The sequence below is a fragment of the Quercus suber genome, unplaced genomic scaffold (genome assembly GCF_002906115.3).
Source record: "Quercus suber isolate HL8 unplaced genomic scaffold, Cork oak 2.0 scaffold_154, whole genome shotgun sequence".
NCBI classification, from domain to species: domain Eukaryota; kingdom Viridiplantae; phylum Streptophyta; class Magnoliopsida; order Fagales; family Fagaceae; genus Quercus; species Quercus suber.
In genome coordinates, this window is record NW_027069615.1 from 777307 (window position 1) to 795604 (window position 18298).

The 18298-nt window shown below is 32.2% G+C and overlaps 1 protein-coding gene across 4 annotated transcripts; it reads left to right on the top strand.

Annotated features, from left to right (window-relative positions):
* Nucleotides 1-534: 534 nt before the first annotated feature.
* Nucleotides 535-7982, top strand: LOC112015249 (SURP and G-patch domain-containing protein 1-like protein). Of its 4 annotated transcripts, none has more exons than XM_024047627.2 (9): nucleotides 535-678; nucleotides 2027-2493; nucleotides 4408-4534; nucleotides 4775-4881; nucleotides 5364-5507; nucleotides 6584-6733; nucleotides 6900-7082; nucleotides 7260-7438; nucleotides 7557-7982. In XM_024047627.2, exons 2-9 carry the CDS (start codon nucleotides 2094-2096, stop codon nucleotides 7581-7583), a joined length of 1317 nt encoding a protein of 438 aa, XP_023903395.1. In that variant the 5' UTR covers nucleotides 535-678; nucleotides 2027-2093; the 3' UTR covers nucleotides 7584-7982. The 4 variants fall into 4 exon arrangements, with proteins under 4 accessions (XP_023903395.1, XP_023903396.1, XP_023903394.1 ...); XM_024047628.2 differs by having other exon boundaries at nucleotides 2035-2493; XM_024047626.2 differs by having other exon boundaries at nucleotides 2051-2493.
* Nucleotides 7983-18298: the final 10316 nt, after the last annotated feature.

The following is an 18298-nucleotide window of genomic DNA, read 5'->3' on the forward strand; positions in this document are numbered from 1 at the left end:
TATTTTTTATATATAATTTATAAGTAGATAAAGTAATTTGAAAATTAACAGAAGAGTGACCTTATTTTTTAAGCAATGTTTTAGTAGAAGTTAGAGTTGTATTTTTATCGAATTGTCATTTACTTTTGTCTCTACTTAAACATAGGTGTGTAAAGACATTTTTGAATAAAAAAAAATGAGGATCTTAGGCAGAAGAAGCCTCTTTAAATAGTAGTATAGATAACAGAGAAAACCCTAAATAGTATTGTAGTATAGAAGATTTATTATTTTCCATGGGTTCACTTTAACACAAATTTTATTATACACTAATCAAAATATACTACCTCAATATATATCAAAAAATTATAAAAGATATATTGGATCACTCATTCACTGGACTTCTTTAATTTGGGGAAAATTCCTTTTTTTTTTTTTTAAATATTTTTTTGAAGGATAATTTACTTTAAATATTTATAACCGTCAAAAAGGTATATATAAATATAAAACCGTGAATCTACACCGCGCTTTTACCGACCCTATAAATAAGCCAGTCGTGCTTTATCGTCCTCTAGCTTCTAAAAAGAAATTCCATTCCCAAAATCCGAAATTAGGGCAAACGAGAAAATTTTCGCAAATCGAATCCGATCGGTTAGCGATCTGAGATCGATCGATTTTCAACGCGAACATCTTCGGACTAAAGTAAGTCAATTTTGATCGAAATCGTTTCGTTTTTGTGTTTGTTGTGGCACTTTGATTTGGTTTTCATTGGAGGTATTTGTGTTTCTTAGGGTTTGGATTTTGGGCTTCGACTTGCATGAGCTTTTATTGATTACAAGATTTTCAGGGATTTTGAATATTGGGTTATGAAAAAGTAATGAAATTAATCAGTGTTTGTGGTTAGTGATTGGGTATTACTAAATTTGACGAGTTGTTATTGGGTTTTTGGGGTTGATAGGGTTTGTGTTTGAATGATTGAAATGCTTGGAATTCTATTCAGCTGAATCTGGTGCAGAAATTGTATGAAAGTTTTGTTGTTTATGGTGTCCAAACAAACTTGAAGCATAAAAAGATTAAATTTTAATACGATTGAATGGTGTATTTTTGAATGAAAGTAAAAGCTTTTCTTTTTCCTAGATTTAGGTTTTTTTTTTTTTTTTTGAGATGTTGGAGATATTTGTTCTATATTTAGAGCTAAAATTGTACAGAATAGGAAATATATAGTTTTGGATAAATGGAATATGGGGTTTATCTCCGGCAACCTGAATTTGAATTCTAAAGGTTTTGCAATGGTGCATAATGTGCAATTTTCCCTGTATTGCTTGGGCATTAGTTTTGGGTAAGTTGGACAGTATTAGAACTGCGTTTTTATGCTATCTGACTATTCATTAGTTGGGGGTGAGGATGTGCCAGGATGTGTCAGTTGAGCTATGCCTACAAGGCTCTTGGCTTTATATAATCTGCTTATTGTGGGCCCTAGGTGGCAATAGAAGGAAAGGGAGTAGTTCATAATGTGCATTGTAGTTGCCATCTCTTTTCTCCTTTTTTACAGTTGCTATGCATGAGTCATCTTTAATCTGAGTATTATAGTGTGGTAGTTTGTAACTTGGAAGTTGGTTTGTTTCTTCTTTATAGGTTATATGGGACAATTTTATTGTAGTTAACTAGTTATGATTTGTATTTTATGGAAAATTGCTTAGTGCATAGGCTATCAGAACCTGTTTATTGCTTTTAACTTCCACATATAATATGCAACTATGTTTTTTTTTTTTTTTTTTTGGTTGAATTTTTTGGATTGTTAATTTAAATCTTGTATTTAAAAAAAGAAAAGAAAAGAAAAAAGAAATGCACTCCACTGCTCTCAATGTTGTGATTTTGGTGTTTGTGGGTGATCGATTTTATTGTTGTTTAACCATACATTGCACCTTTTCATTTGAATTATTTATTTATTTTTCCTGTTGGCATATGCTATCATTAGTTGATTAAGAACCGTTTCACGTTCACAAATTAGAAAGACTGGAGCTAAAGTTCCAGTTCATTTTCTAAATAGCTTGGAAGCTTGTTTGTCGAACAGTTTACCTGCTGTACACATCCTAGGCATACTTGGTTCTTTGCCAATGGACAAAGGAGTACCTCCTAGTCTCTTTGTTAATGATGGTTCATTCATGGAGAGGTTCAAACAGCTTCAACAAGAGAAGGAAAAGGAGAAGAGTGCCAAACTAGAGGAGTCTAAACCGATCAAAATTAAATCAGGGTCATTGATGGCTAATTCTACCATTAGTAGAACAAGTGTGGATAAGACCAATGATACACAGAAGAAACCCCAAGCTTCTTCAGGGGGGAAACTTGCTTTCAGCTTGAAACAAAAGTCAAAGATTGTGGCGCCTCCTGTTAAGCTAGCAGACGAGGATGAAGATGAAACAGATGCTGGTAAAGTTTCAGCTGATGCACCAACAAAACGACTAAAGTTAGATCACTCAGATGCTTCCGAACATTCATCAAGACAAGTGGATGTTGGTAATTACTGAATACATAATAATTATTTCATTTTGTTAGGTTGCTATAGAAGGTCTGCAGATCTTTTGGTATTTTGATTTACTGAGGAACAGAATTAGGAAAATATTGCCACTATTTGTTGTTAGTTTTTTGTTTCAATAGCCTTTTTATAGTTCTAGAATTGCACATGTTTTTTAAACTTCATTTTATGAAGGGATGATGCAAATCTTTTCTGTATCATTCCATAGCATGAGTACAAAATAGATCCATCTGCTAAATTCATTTTTTCTTTTTTCTTCTTCTTTTTTTTTTTTTTTTTGGATAAGTCTAACTTCAATATTTCTACAGTCTTAAGTTTTAAGTATTGAATTTTTCTATAAGTAGCTTCCATGTGAATTTATCTTATCTTTTCCTTCTCTTTCCCTTTTATTAGTTTGCTATTTGTTTTGATAAGTTGTTGGCTTTGTTATGGAACTTACATTTTTTCCTGAACTTTCAAGCGGCCATCTTTTTCATGATGTTAACAGTGCATCTTGATTTTTCCATTTGTCATATGATATAAAGCTATGACGGATGGAAAAGCATTCTCAGTACCATTTTCTTTTTACTTTTGGTTGTCATTTCTCAACTACTGTGATTACATTGTATTTTCGTCTGAAGTTGGTACTCCTCTCCAGTAGAAGGCTCATTTTGTGTTGTTTACCAATTTTAAGGCACTTTATGGTCCATTCATGGTTCTTGATGAAATTAAAGTTTGATAAGCAGTGGCCACCTTACAAAATTTTAGAAAGAGTGAAAGTAGGGAAATGGAAGAGAATTGATTTTGTTTGTATTTTTATTACTTTTTTTGGGGGTGGGGGAGGGGTAAAGTAGGGGAAGTTGGAGGAAGAATAAGTAGGGTTTATTGCTGAGGTGTTTGTATGTCCTAGTTGTACCTAATTTGTTTTGGAGTGGGCCTGGGATGGTAATATGTAGAACTCATATTTGATTCTCTTCATGCTCTTTTGAACTCCTAGGAAATGTTTTAGGTAGAGGCTAACTAGAGTTTGCTCCTTCCCTTTCCTCTGCCAATCGAAGTAGTTTCTTTTCTATTTTTGGTTAACCATCTTCAAAATTGTAGGTCTTGTGCATAGCCTTTTCAAAACTGTTTGATCCTTTGGTCTTTTACATTTATAGTTATTCTTGTAAATGAGCTTCATCCTTTTACATTTAAAGTTATTCTTGTAAAGTTTGATAAGCAGTGGCCACCTTACAAAATTTTAGAAAGAGTGAAAGTAGGGAAATGGAAGAGAATAGATTTTGTTTGTATTTTTATAACTTTTTTTGAGGGTGGGGGAGGGGTAAGGTAGGGGAAATTGGAGGAAGAATAAGTAGGGTTTGTTGCTGAGGGTTTGTATGTCCTAGTTGTACCTAGTTTGTTTTGGAGTGGGCCTGGGATTTTAATATTTAGAACTCATATTTGATTCTCTTCATGCTCTTTTGAATTCCTAGGAAATGTTTTAGGTAGAGGCAAACTAAAGTTTACTCCTTCCCTTTCCTCCGCCAATCAAAGTAGGTTTCTTTTCTCTTTTTGGTTAACCATCTTCAAAATTGTAGGTCTTGTGCGTAACCTTTTCAAAACTTTTTGATCCTTTGGTCTTTTACATTTATAGTTATTCTTGTAAATAAGCTTCATCCTTTTCATTGGGTACACTTTTATCGAGGAAATGATATGGGTGTATGTCTCTACTCTTGAAGTGGTATGGATGAAGAGGACAAAACATTCTTGAATATTTCTTGTCTCATGACTGCAGCTTATACCTTAAATACCTATCAACATTGGTGGAAAGAGATGTTCAATGAAAGATTTGGAATATGTGGCAAGCCTGCTACAAGAGTAATTTGCATAACCTTGTTCATGCTCTCGGTATTAATCAGTTTATAAGTGATATGCAGCACCACCTTCTCCAAGTGATCCTACAGTGAAGAAAGTTGCTGACAAATTAGCAAGTTTTGTGGCTAAACATGGAAGGCAATTTGAGCATGTTACACGTCAAAAGAATCCTGGAGATACCCCTTTTAAGTGAGTTCCTTAATGACAATTGAAGCTTATTATGGGTTATTTATTAGTTTATGCTCTCTGTTGTCTCTGTTGAGGTCCATTGCATGGCTGTTTTCCCATTTCTATTAGGTCATATAATATAATTTTGTCATTTATACTGGGGGTTATTTAATTTTCAACTTTTTGGTGTTGGCAATGCTCTACCTCCCCCAAGATACATTATGAAATTTCTAATGTGTGGTGTTATATATTCTTCTGCAGATTTCTATTTGATGAAAGTTGCGCAGATTACAAATATTATGAATATCAGCTTGCTGAAGAGGAAAAGGCTCTTTCACAGACAAGTGAATCCCAATCATCTCACAGTGGTTAGTAGTTGAATCTTGACGAAATGGTTTTGGTGGTTCTTGGGTATGGAATTTTCAGCTAGGTTGCATTTGGATTTGATGATTAAAATCAGGAGATTTGAAGAAAAATTGCTAGCTTAGATAGCTTGAAATACATTTAATAATACATGGGGTTTAAGTCTTGGAGATTTTGCTAAGACAAAAATTTATGGACTTGTATGTTTTTGGGCCTTCTGCACATTGTACAATCAAAGTAGTAGTAGTGGTCCACCAGTACGATTCCTAGTATCTAGATTTCATGTGCACTTTTTATTTGGTTTTCTATAGACATATGGGTTATGATCCTAAGGGAAGAATCATTTAATTTATTTGTTTGTCTACTTGTCATGGTATTGCCACATTCCTCCCTCAATATTTATTTATAATTTAGTGTTGTTATAATATCATTAATTTTTTTTACTGCCTTCCAGCCTAAGTTGTAATTTTGGTGCTTGAGTGTGTAGGTGGTACAAGTACTTCAGCTTCTAAATCCAACAGTGGTTCTCAAAGGTCTTCTCATCAGCATTTGAACTATCAAACCCCTGCCTCCGCTTTATATGCTGCTACTGAGGATCCAAGAGTTCAAACAGCATCAGCAGGAAGATATGGTAATGATATATAAATATTTCCTCTTGGCTTTTCATGGGAAATGCATTCAACTTCTACTTTCAGTTTTTCTTCCAACGTTTTCAGTTGGTGCCATGCTTAATTAGGGTCAAGCTCTTCTATATACAGCTGATTTTAGCTACTGATCTCATTCTTAGTTGCAGTTGGCATGAATTTGTTTTTACTTTGATCAAAGGATACATTATTACAAAGAATAGTTGCATAAGAAAATATCCTAGAAATATATTTAATAGGAGAACATAGATATCCTATATTGGGGATTTGGAAAAACTGAAGGTGCAGCAATGGGTTTTATAGGCTCAAAAGGTATATATATTAACACAGTATGAGTGTGATTGGCTATAATGATTCTTAATTGATTCAACCAAAGAGGAACCCTACAGGGTCATCGTGATGACCATTCCATCTTTTCCTTACAGTATGTTTGGAACGGAGGGAGAGCCACCTCCCCTCCCCTCTCCTCTCCACTCCTCCCCCCCTCATGTCCCTCTATCCAAACATAGGGTTATTGTTTTCTCAAAGGATCTCCTGTGTTTATTCTCTCTTGTACATACCATATGACTGGATTCTGAAAGACTTCCCACAGTTCCCATTGAAAATGGAGTAAGTGACTTGCTCCATTACTTCTTGGATAAGCCTAAGATATGTTTTCTGTTCCAGAAGAAGAATTCAATGGTGATTCACAAAAATGAAAAAAGGACTAATAGAACCAGATTATTTTATGAGATATTGGAGGATAATCCCTAGTTTTGTTTTTAATACACTGGTAAGAACTTTGTTATAATGGACGAGGAGCATATTTTTTGGTGTTCCGTTGAGAGTGAAGATTTTATCTGAGTGTTTTGGAATGTGTTAGAATGCTTAACTCAAATTTTTAAACAGGATGTTAAGTGTGTTGGCAGTACCTTACAGATTTATACTTGGTATTTTGCTTGTTTATTATCATGTTATGTTTGGATGCCTCCCAAATTATGAAGTATAAGTGCTTTTGATTGATTGGCATTGAAGACTTGTTTGATATACATGTGTTTATGATTGCATGTTTTTTTGTTTGTAGGTGAAGCTAGTGCACCGACAGGTGCAGATCCCATAGCAATGATGGAGTTTTACATGAAGAAGGCTGCACAGGAAGAGAAATTTAAACAACCTAAACAATCAAAAGATGAAATGCCACCACCAGCTTCTCTTCAAGGTCCCGATTTGCTCAGTAAGAGCAAATTTTCTTTGGTTTCCTTGAAGGCGTTTTTATTTAAGCCTTCATTGACCAACTATTTTTATCTGCAACTTTGGGCTTCCCCTGTGTGTGTGTGTTTTTTTTTTGATTTTGTGCTCACCATGAACATCTTTGTCCTCTTTCCAATTGTTGGTCACAGCGGCTTCTTCTAAAAAAGGGCATCACATGGGTGATTACATCCCACAAGAAGAGCTTGAGAAATTCTTGGCTGCTTGTAATGATGCAGCTGCACAGAAAGCTGCCAAAGAGGCTGCAGAAAGAGCAAAAATCCAGGCTGATAATGTGGGGCATAGGCTTTTGTCTAAAATGGGTTGGAAAGAAGGTGCCTCGCTCTCTCTCTCTATATCACACACACACCACATGTAGAGGCATGCAGACACATTTTCACATAAAGACAAATAAACACATACATGTCTTAAAATCTTTCACGATCCAAATTTTTTTTTCCAAGATGCTGTGAATTTGGTGAGAAACTTTGTAGCCTTTATGTGAATTTCAGGTGAAGGACTGGGGAGCTCCAAAAGTGGTATTGCGGATCCAATCATGGCAGGTAATGTCAAGATAGACAACTTGGGGGTGGGTGCTCACAATCCTGGGGATGTGACTCCTGAGGATGATATATATGAGCAGTACAAGAAGCGGATGATGCTTGGTTATCGTTACAGGCCTAACCCTCTGGTATTACCTTGAATTTTTTTTTTTAATCCTAGCATTGAATGTGTTTATTAAATAGATCTCCTATGGTTATATTTACAAATGAGTTCTTATGTGTTGCCTTTTTGTTCTCTTCTTTCAGAACAATCCTCGGAAAGCATATTATTGAGCAACTATACAATGGAAGCCTACATGTCAAGATTGTCTTAAAGAAATAATTTGAAGTTAAATGCTTAAAAGTATATTCGAGAAGCAAAAAATGGATTTGGGTTTCATGTGGCAGGTCATATTGAGTGGATTTTACTTTTTGTGAATTGTGAATTTCAGTGTTTGATGGATTGTAGTCTATACCCTTTCTTTTCAAATTCTTCCTTTTTGAGTATAGTAGTGTTCCTCTTTACAGTTTCACACATCAGTGACTTTTTTTTTTTTAATGAATGATATGGGCATAAGCCTTGATGTGTGTTCAAAGAAGTAACCTTTACAAACTTGTCTTGTTTTGACATAATTTGTTGAAACAACAATGTTGTGGAATAATGGAAAGTTAAATGTAACAGGTGCTTGATAATTTGATATTGTTTTAACATAACATCGGGTAGCAAAAGGTCTCTTGGCTGTGCAACCTGGCTTTCGAGCTGTTTGATCTTTGATCATAGTGATCTTCCTTATCAACCAACTTTTAATGGGTTTTAAGTATGGAAATCATTTAACTTTGTCAGAGTAAATACATGAACTTAATCAAGTTTTTCGTCGCAGTTCTCCTTCTAGTAACTATTTCAACCTTGAATTTTCTCTTATCAATTTGAGAGATCAATCTTTCGAAAGAACTCTAAAACTTGTAATTCTTTTTCTTGTTACCCGGCACATTCCTCTCTTTCCATCGTCGTTTTATATAAGTATAATAAAAATAGATATCCTTATTTTGAATCCCCTAAGATATCTATTTAATAAACATCTGTACTATCATATGTTTCAAATTTCATATTATATTTACAAAGGTTAGGCTATTTTGTAAGCGATAGCGTTATAAGTCGTCTTTTCACTCCTTCCTTCCCTGTCCTTTATGTCTTTTGTCCATGTTATTTCCCCAAAAAAAAAAAAAGTTTCATATTATACTTGACTCTTAGCTTTTAGATTAGCCTTTTATTTTTGAGAAATGATATGTTTACAACATTTTTATAACAAATTCTAAGTGGCAATTTGTTACAAGTTGTTATTGTTGGGGCAAAAAAGTAATTTTAGTGTTAGGTTTAAATTTGAACCAATAATAACTAACCACTTGTGATTTGTTGTAAAAATATTATAAAAATGTTGTAGATGTAGCATCTTTCTTTATTTTTTTAGGTAGTTTGTTAGCTTAGTTATTTGTACCATTTTTTTAACTATCACCAGTATTTTTAGAGTAATTCTTAGGCACACCTGGAGTAGGGAGAAATGATGCTTATTCTTCTCACATTTAGAGTCTGTTTGGATTGAGGGGAGAAGGAGAGGGAGTGGAGAGGAGTAGAGTAGAGTTGACTCAAAATAACTTAATTTTGGGTTAAATTTATTTTACTCTACTCTCCCTCCCTCCTCCTTAATTCAAACAGGTTATAAGCACGAAGAATAATGCTCTCTCTTTTCACATTTATGGTAAGATTTACCATGAATGTAAAAGGAGTGAGCACAATTTTCCCATATTTTGAGATTACGTTATAATTTTTCATATTTTTAGGTACAATTTTGTTAACTTTAGGTAAATACACTTGTACACTAATTGAGACTCGCACTAATGGCAAAATAAAGCATCAAAATTCAAAAGTGTTTCTTGGCATCTTGAAAGAAAATAACTGGTCTCTTTATGACGTTCTGCTTCGTTGTAGAAGCAGAGAGATGGAAGACAGTTGGAAAGTAAACAAAGGTGGTGCCATGACAAACGTCATCAATAGCGAAGGACCATAAAGATCTGTAGAGACTGGAAGCTAGATCACTAGCATCTCACTAGCATCTCTGGCTACCAAAAGTTTTATGAATATATTCTGATCTTGTAATGATATTGCACAATAGGGGTATGTAACTTTGGTTTCTTTATGATATCAGAAAGAGAAAAAAAGAAAAATGAAAAAGGACACGAATGGAAAAAAGCTGACCAGGAAAATGTTGGGGATTAACTGTCGAGTCAATTTCTTCAATGGTTGAATCTGATTGGAAGGTTGAGGTCCAGTATTCAATTTGGCAAGGGTCCTCACTTTCATCTTTGGAAAAAGCTTTTGTTGTCAATGCCAAACAAATATGGTACTTAGTGGCATTGGCACAATGGGACTATAGTGTGTGAAAAATATAATAACACAATTTATTTGTCTACTTTTGAGGACCATAAGCAAGGCTCATGAAGTGGTCCAACAAGCATCTCGCAAAAGGGTTTTTAAGATAACTGAATGTAAAAAGCTTTTTAATGTTTGTTTATTTATAAATAAGTCAAATTTGAGCTTTACTTTAGAATTGTTTATTAAACATGTTGAACCCAAAAATAATAAAAAAGTTGTCCACAAACAGGCTTGTGAACATAGGGCTTGATGCAAAACAAGCCAAGCTTAGGCTTGTTTCTAAAGCTTGATATGGGCATGAAAAAATAGACTTATAGATAATACATGTGTCCCACTTGGGACCGCTCACCCTAATTGTCACTCTTACATTTTGTTTCATCGACTCTTCACTCTCAAACGTCTTAGTCTACACACTAATCTTCTTTAAGAAACCTTGTGTCTTCTCTTTTTCAGTCTTAGTTTAGTTTCTTCCTCTTAAAGAGCATACGTATCTCTCTCTCTCTCTCTCTCTCCTTATTTGCTTGAAGCCCCTTTCTGTAATCTCATCTCCTTTGTTTCAAGCCGTTCACACTTCATAGTCTTCATCTATTGAAGGTAAATCTCTTCCTTGAAATTTCTTTTTTTTTTTTTTTTTTTTTATAATTTCTTGAATTAGCCGCCATCCAAGGTTTTCTTAAAATCTCTAATTATTTGAAGCATGAACAGAATTAGGATTCGAAGTCGAGGGAGGAAAATATAATTTTCTTAAGAGAGGCAAATATAATTTTTCATGGACTTATTTTCTAAAATCTTAAATACATACCTATTATTTAATATTTTAAAAAATTATTTTTTTGGGGGGGGGGGGTGGGGGGCGGGGCGCATAGCCCTAGGCCTAGGCCATTTAGGCCATGGCTTAAGGCCCCTAACATGGAAAGGCCCCAAATATGGAGGCAGTAAGTTTTTTATTTTTTATTTTTTTATTAAAGAAAAAATGTGAGTTAGGTGTACTTTTTTTCCAAGACCTAAAATATTAGAGTTATGGCAGTATATATTACAAGTTTATTACATAAGTCCTATAAATTGATATGTCACTAATCACATGAAGTAATTCAATACTCATTTATTCTTTTGTCGAGGTGTCATCTTATTGTTACATCAGTTTGTAAGTTTTATAATAAAATTTATAGTAAGTTTAATATTTTCTCCCAAAAAAAAAAATATATATATATATATATATAAGTAGTTAATAGAAATGCAACCTAATCTCCATTAAATGAATGAAAAATGCTAAAGTTAATACAAATTTTATAACAAAAAACTTATTAACTGATGTGACAGTAATATTATCAGTGTCACTTAAACAGAATAATAAATGAAAGTTTGAATAATTTTTTTTTTGAATTGGTGATATGCTAGTTTATAAAACCTATATAGTAAGTATCATTAGTCCACTTTGGGTGAATTAATCATATTAATAAGTATGAATTAATAATAGATTTGAAATAAAAAATAAATAATAAAAAAATAAATATTATTTAAGTGATATTTAGATGTAAAAAGCTCCTTTAAAATTTCCGCCTTAGGCCTCAAACTATCTTGGGTCGGCCCTACACAGCCCCCTTCTACTTGTACATGGTTCTGTCCCTAATTTGAAGTTTAAAAAATATAAGTGAGAGACATGTAATTTTAAAAGTGATTGATAATTGTGTAGACTCTTTCTCTCTCTTTTTCTGTGCATGTGTTCTATGTACCATGTTCTTGGGAAAATATGGATTATGTTTAAGTTTAAGTTTAAGCTTAAGGACTTAATATTAAGTTTGAGTTTGTTTTTGATAATGAAGTTGAGCTTTGCTAAGCCCAAAATTTTAGAATTTTTTTACAAGTTTGAATTCGAACATTGTTTGTAGACTTAGTTCGAATTTGATACAATTGGAGAGTATAATAAGTTAGGTATGGCTCCTATGAGTGGAGACTACAATACATTGTACCGAATAATTTCAATAGATCTAGAGGATAGTGTTAAAGCTAAAAAAAAAATGACAAAAATCGAAATGTTTTCTCAGCATCCTATTGGGGTTTCCAATTCTGGAAGTAAAGCAAAAGTGGTGGGATCCAACTAGTGAATCCTTATCATTGTCATATATTTGGACATGACAAGGAATCTTGGTACATATGCCTCAATATTCGACTTCATTCGATTCTAGGCATTCCCTTCTTTCTCTTTCTTAGCCAAAATTGTATTTTAATGCATTTTCAGTCTCATAGCCATCTGAGGCATAAAATCTAAACTAGCTTTGAGCAAACAACAGTAGCAAAGGTACTTTCACGTGTCTGTGTTTCCTTCCGCACAAACAACCATAGCTCCTTGGCGGCCTTTTGTCCTCTCTCTCTCTCTCTCTCTCTCTCTCTCATATTTAATTCTTTATTTTGAGATGCTCTCTATGTATGTGGTTATTGACAATTAGATTAAATTCAATTAAATTCAATTCATTTACATCTTAATTTAGTCTTAATTTAACTCAACCCATCAAAAATTAAATCTGACTTTATCGAATCATATTCTAATTATATTCATGAATGAGTTTGAGATTTAACAAAATAAAATAAATTTGAAGGTTACTCTACAAGTATAAGTGCTTGTAGAGTGTGGGGGGTAATAGTCGGAGTTTAAGTCTTCAGGAAGGGAGTTTCACACATATATACACTTAAATTAAGTTAGAGTAAAATTTTTATCTTGTATATAAAAAAAAAGGTAAAATGAATTTGAAGTTTGACATAAATAAATAATGAATTTGTTAATGGATATCTTAAGAGTATTTGTTGTTGATTCTAAAAAAAAAAAAAAAGAGTATTTATTGTTAAACCATTTAAAGAAAATTTTCATGAAAAAAGAAAAAAAAAGTATTTGATTTTTTGATATATATATTTTTCCTTAATAAAAATGGTATTAAAACTTTCATAAAAATAGTTGATTAACTAATGCTTTAAGAGCACCCATTAATTCTATCTTCACAGTAAAAATAAAAAAAGAGCACTCATTAACTGGATCCATAAATAATATAAAAAAATTAAAGTTATTATCATGTTCCAAGTAATATTATCTTTTTCCCCTAAAAAAAGTAATATTATCTTACTAGGGTATGCAAAGAATCCTAGATATTTTGTTCAAAGTAAAAAAAAAGTAATAACACAGTCCTGGGAGTAGCAACTATCATGAATGGATTTTGGGTCTCAGACAACATTGGTGATGCTTAATATCATCAAATCAGGCTCATTGTGGCCAGGAAAAAAAAAGCATATCTCTGAAACTTGGATTTTTTTTATTTAATAAACATTGATTTATATGGCAAAGAATTAAGAATACAACAAACTTGATAATCACAATTCAGAACAGCTTCTGGCATCTATCAAAAAAGACAACATGTCATAAAAAGTAAAAAAAGAAAAAGATGATGAAACGGCTGTGGATCTCCTATAGGATATATCCCGTGAGTATAAAAGAAAAAAAAAAGTTACAAGTAGTTGATAATAACTCATCATCATGTATGTGCATTTATTGAGAAACATAAATTCCTTTTGTGAAACGGATAAGGAAAAAAAAAAAAAAAAAATTCTCACACGATCTTTTTTTGCTGCAGAATATTTTTCTATATTGGGAGACAGAACTTGGTCAATTCATAGGCAACAGCATATTTGCATATAGAATAGCTAGTCCTTTTGCATTTATTTGTTTATTATTTTGGCTGAGGAATTTGGAATAGCTACCAAAAAATAATTGGCTATGTCATAGATTCCACTCCAATCCATCCCTAATAAGAGATACCAATTGACCCGAAACTTAAGCTATTAGATTTGGATCTGATTTCTTCTTAAAAAAAAAAAGAAGAAAAGAAAAGAGATTTGGATCTAATTATATTCTATTAACCAATCTAACCACTCATTTTTGTAGTTAGTATTTAATGTTGGACTTTATTACTTAGTTAATCATACGGCTCATATGTGAATATTGTAATAGTTTAAATATATAAAAATACCTTTTTTAGAACTGTTGGGATGTGATAAGTTATGAATGAGAAACAATAAAGTGGTACTAGTAGTGGGTTCATATGAAAATCAATAACAACTTATTGCCTTACTAAAGTACGGAAAAATTGTAAAAAAACATTGTGTATCTCGCACTATTAATTTGCTTTGCGGCTATGGATTAAATAGGTCATTATCCTTATCAATCAGCTTTATGCCTAACCTCCCATCTCTACTATTGGGAATCAATGCACCCACATAGAACATTATCAAACATAGAAACCTATTATTTTAAATGTATCAAGTTAATCTTTTTTACATTCTCAAAAAAAAGTTAATCTTTTTTAGGAGTTAAATATTGGCAAATTCAATCATATATGTACCTAAAAGTGTGGTAAAAAATCCAAATGGTCGCTAATCAAGGAGTTTGCTAGGAGATTGGCCTACATAGTTTTGATTTCCAAGTAAAATAATATGTAAATTATTACTTCTTAACCCCAATTTACAGTTGTAATTTGTGAGATTGTTTTATTGGGGACTTTGGCACTTTGCCTACCAAAATGCCATCCAATGATGTCTTTGATACATGCTACCCAACATCTCTTCCCTTTTCTGAGGAGGGTACGGCTAATATTATTAGACAAATCAAATCAAGAATTCAAGATGCATAATAATAATTGCACTTTTTATTTGAGGGAATAAGTATCATTTGCATAAAATCGAGTGTCCAAATATGAGACTTTGAGATTGAAAATGTGCTTATCCCATTACAAAAAAGAAAAAAGAGTAATGTTTTTGTCACAAACTATTTTATAACATTTTTATAAGTTGTTGCTGTGGTAAATTTCTTACTGATTTTTATTTGGACCCACCAATAACATCATTTTTTTTTATTTACCAATAATCACTCACCTTATCAGCAGTTTGTAAAAGCTTTTATAAAAAAAAAATTGTATCTATAGCATTTTTCAAGAAAAAAAATGCTTATAAGATATATGAGACCAATTATTCCTTTCTTTGTAGAATATTCTTTCATTTTATCAAAATGGTAGTTTCTTACCCAAAACAAATTTAAATGGTAGATTCGTGAGCAATCTATCTTATTTTAAGAACAAAAACTTTATTGGATTCTTCAATAGTTTATGAGAGAGAGAGAGAGAGAGAGAGAGAGAGAGAGAGAGAACAATTAAGAAAATGCCACACTTTTTATCATGAAAACCTAACCTCATCCATTTAGAAAGGTCATAAAAAATAAAGTGCACGCCGAGATTACTCCAATTGATGGGTTGGTATTATTAGGTGGGTGTTGGTGAGACCTAAATGTCTGTTTAAAAGTACCTAGCATTAGATGATATGTTCATCACATTGGTCACATAGTGTTTTTTTTTTTTTTTTTCCTCTCAAAATGATTGTAATCTTAAGTTAGATTACCTTTGCGATTGTCTGGTTTTGTTCAATTTGTAAATATATAGAAACTTATCACACTTTGATGGAAAGTAAAGGACATTAGTAGTTGTAGTTATTGGAAAAAAGACGGCAAAATTATATAAAAGTGATGTTGGGATATTATAAATTTTATCATATAGACTCTGCAGATATGTTTATTTTTAAGAACAAGAAAAAAATAATTATAACATAGTTATTTTTATTTGTTATATATTGATGTGACATCATTAACAATTATTGTTACCTTAGTTTGTAATTTTCTTTTATAGTAAAATTGGCAATAATTTTATCAATTTTTAATGAATCAATATTCATGAGAACATTTTTATTATTTTTATTTTCTTTACATGATTAGAATTATATGTTTAAAATAAATTTTTAAGGATGTTTTCTCTCCTCTTTCTTTCTTTTAATATATATTTTTTTCCATCCTAGGAGCAAATAGCTTGATGACTAGAAGTTTAATTTGTGAGTTCTTAGTTTACTTAAATAAATTTATCTAGACAGATGCTTGATTCTGGATTTGTTGTATACATTTTGAACACAATTCATGTGCATATATATATATATATATAAATTTGATCTATACTTGAAGCGACTTTTCTGAGTTTGATCTAATAACTATGTTAATATGTCAATGAAAAAAAGGATATAATAATATATAGCTTAAATTAATCCATCTGCTATTTGTGCTTGCTTGATTTCAAGTTTAACTAATCATTTTTTGTCTCTCTACTGTCAACTGTTGAAGCACACATACTTCCATCAACGTGCGATGGAGTGTATATTAGCCCACTTCATGGCAATGACCTTAGTCTTTCTTAGTCATCTCCCACAATAGATGAAATTCATATTTTATGCCATTGGTGGAGACTAGAGAGGCCGAGTCCATCTTGATAATCGAAGTGCAAAGACACAATACAAGTACAGCTAAAAGGTAGGATCGAATTATGAGTGTTCCATCTCCACTTAGTCTACCTTTTGGGGTGAGAAAAACTTGCACAAGCAAGGAGTACGTGATGTGGACTGAGGTGGAGATATATATTTTTCATTTCAATGAGGTGGTTATGAGTGATGCGGACTGAGGTGAAGATATTTTTCTAATCCTAATGAGGTGGTTATGGTGCTAATGAGAGATAGACGAAAGAGAAGGGGGAGGGGAAGATGGTAAAAATATTGAGAAAGTGAAATGAGTGTTTAAGGAATGAATGGTAATAGAATATGTATAATTTAAATTATAAATAAGATACGTATAAAAAAAAAGTTCAATTATGTTAAATATATTATTAGCAATGTGATGTGTTATACTATGTTGTATATGCTAGAGTGGATGCGAAAAAGGAAGCATAGAATAGGAACACCAAGAAATCGAGGGTTACGTGGTTCAGCCTTGTTGGCCTATATCCACAGAAGAATCCCTTAAAGACTACATTTTTATTATGTAAGAGTGTAGTACAAAACCTGTGTTATAATGAACTCTAACATGAGTATATATAGGCGACTAAACCCTACACTACTAGTACAAATAGAATTGAGTTTTGGCCTATTACATTAGGCTAATATGTCTAATATATTTCTAACAATCTCATGTATCTCTAACAAATTAGACATATATAATAATATAAATATCTATTTAAATTAATATATACACACACATATACACACACTTCAACAAGGCAAAATTTGTCATTGTTTTGTCCCATCTTTGAGATAGGAAAAATTTATTAGGGATGGAGTGAGATAGGAAGAGTTTTTTTAGCAACTTCTTTGTTAGATTAAATGATAAATTCACAATTTTCTAAGAATTAAAGCTTTTGGACGATTAGTAATTTATTATGGTATCAAATTAAAAAAAGTTTCAAGTGTTGGGCCTCACAAAATAAGGACAATTTAAACCTATGCTTGAAAGAACAGCGTTGAATTAAATGATTAAATTTAAAATTTTCAAACAATTTGTGTTTTTAAAATAATTGGTAATTTATCATGTTTAATACGAAGCCACACGCAACTTAACCTGTTTTTAGGCAGCTTGAAATTCGTCGAAGACTGAAAAAGAAAGTACGTAACAAAAATTTTCTTAAGTTGACGGTGGTGATCACAGACATAGTGGGAAAGGACAGTGACACCTCTAGATGCTTCAAGTTTTTGATTGAAGTATCAAAATTGATTCTAAAACACAACGAATTGCAAAGTCAAAGCATCTCATTGTCCTATAATATATGCAATTTATCCGATGGAACAGTTTGATTTTGATCTTTCCGTTTCGTACAGGGAACATTTCTAATAAGATGACCCATTGACAAATGGTTTGTAACCCAATAGACAGGTCATCTCACTTATAAGAACGTAGCATAATTTAAGAATCTCACAAATACTCGCAAAAAGTTGTCTTAGTCTGATATTCAATAGGGTTACTGAGTTGTAGGTTCTGATTAGTTCAATTGATAGAGGTATTTTGTCGTCAAATAGGAGATTTGAAATTCGAACTCTGCTTACATCAAATACCAATCAGTGCCTTGGCCTAGTGGTGAAGATTAATTAAACATCATGCAACGTTACTAGGTTGAATCACAATGCATGACTAAATAAGGTTTAAAGTCACTACAACACACCTTTTGTAATGGTCATTCTATAAGTATCAGTACTGCTTGTGGTATGGAGTGGGGTGGAGTTGGGGGGGGGGGGGCCACACAAGGGCCGGGGTCCAAATTTTCAAGAAAAAGCTTCACACATATACATTTAGATTAGATTAGAATATAAATTTATCTTAGATAAAAAATTAAAAAAAAAAGGTTTAAAGTCAAATGAATTAAATCTATAAGGCTTTATTTATTTATTTGACTGGGTTCTACGAAACTTTCTTTTTTGGCAAGTAAATTTTAAGGACTTCATAAGGGGAACCGGGCTAATTAAGGAAAATTCTGCTAATCTTGGCAAAAATCCTAGATATAAAAAGAGAGAAGTTGAAATAACGTAGAAAGCAGCAAAAATTATTAATGCCTTTGCAAAAATAGTAAATATTTTTTTGATGGAATTTTTTTAGTAAATTTGAAAACAATGATATACCAAAGATGACTGCTATTCTGTATTCACCACTAATCTTTTGTACATTTTGTTCTTTAATACA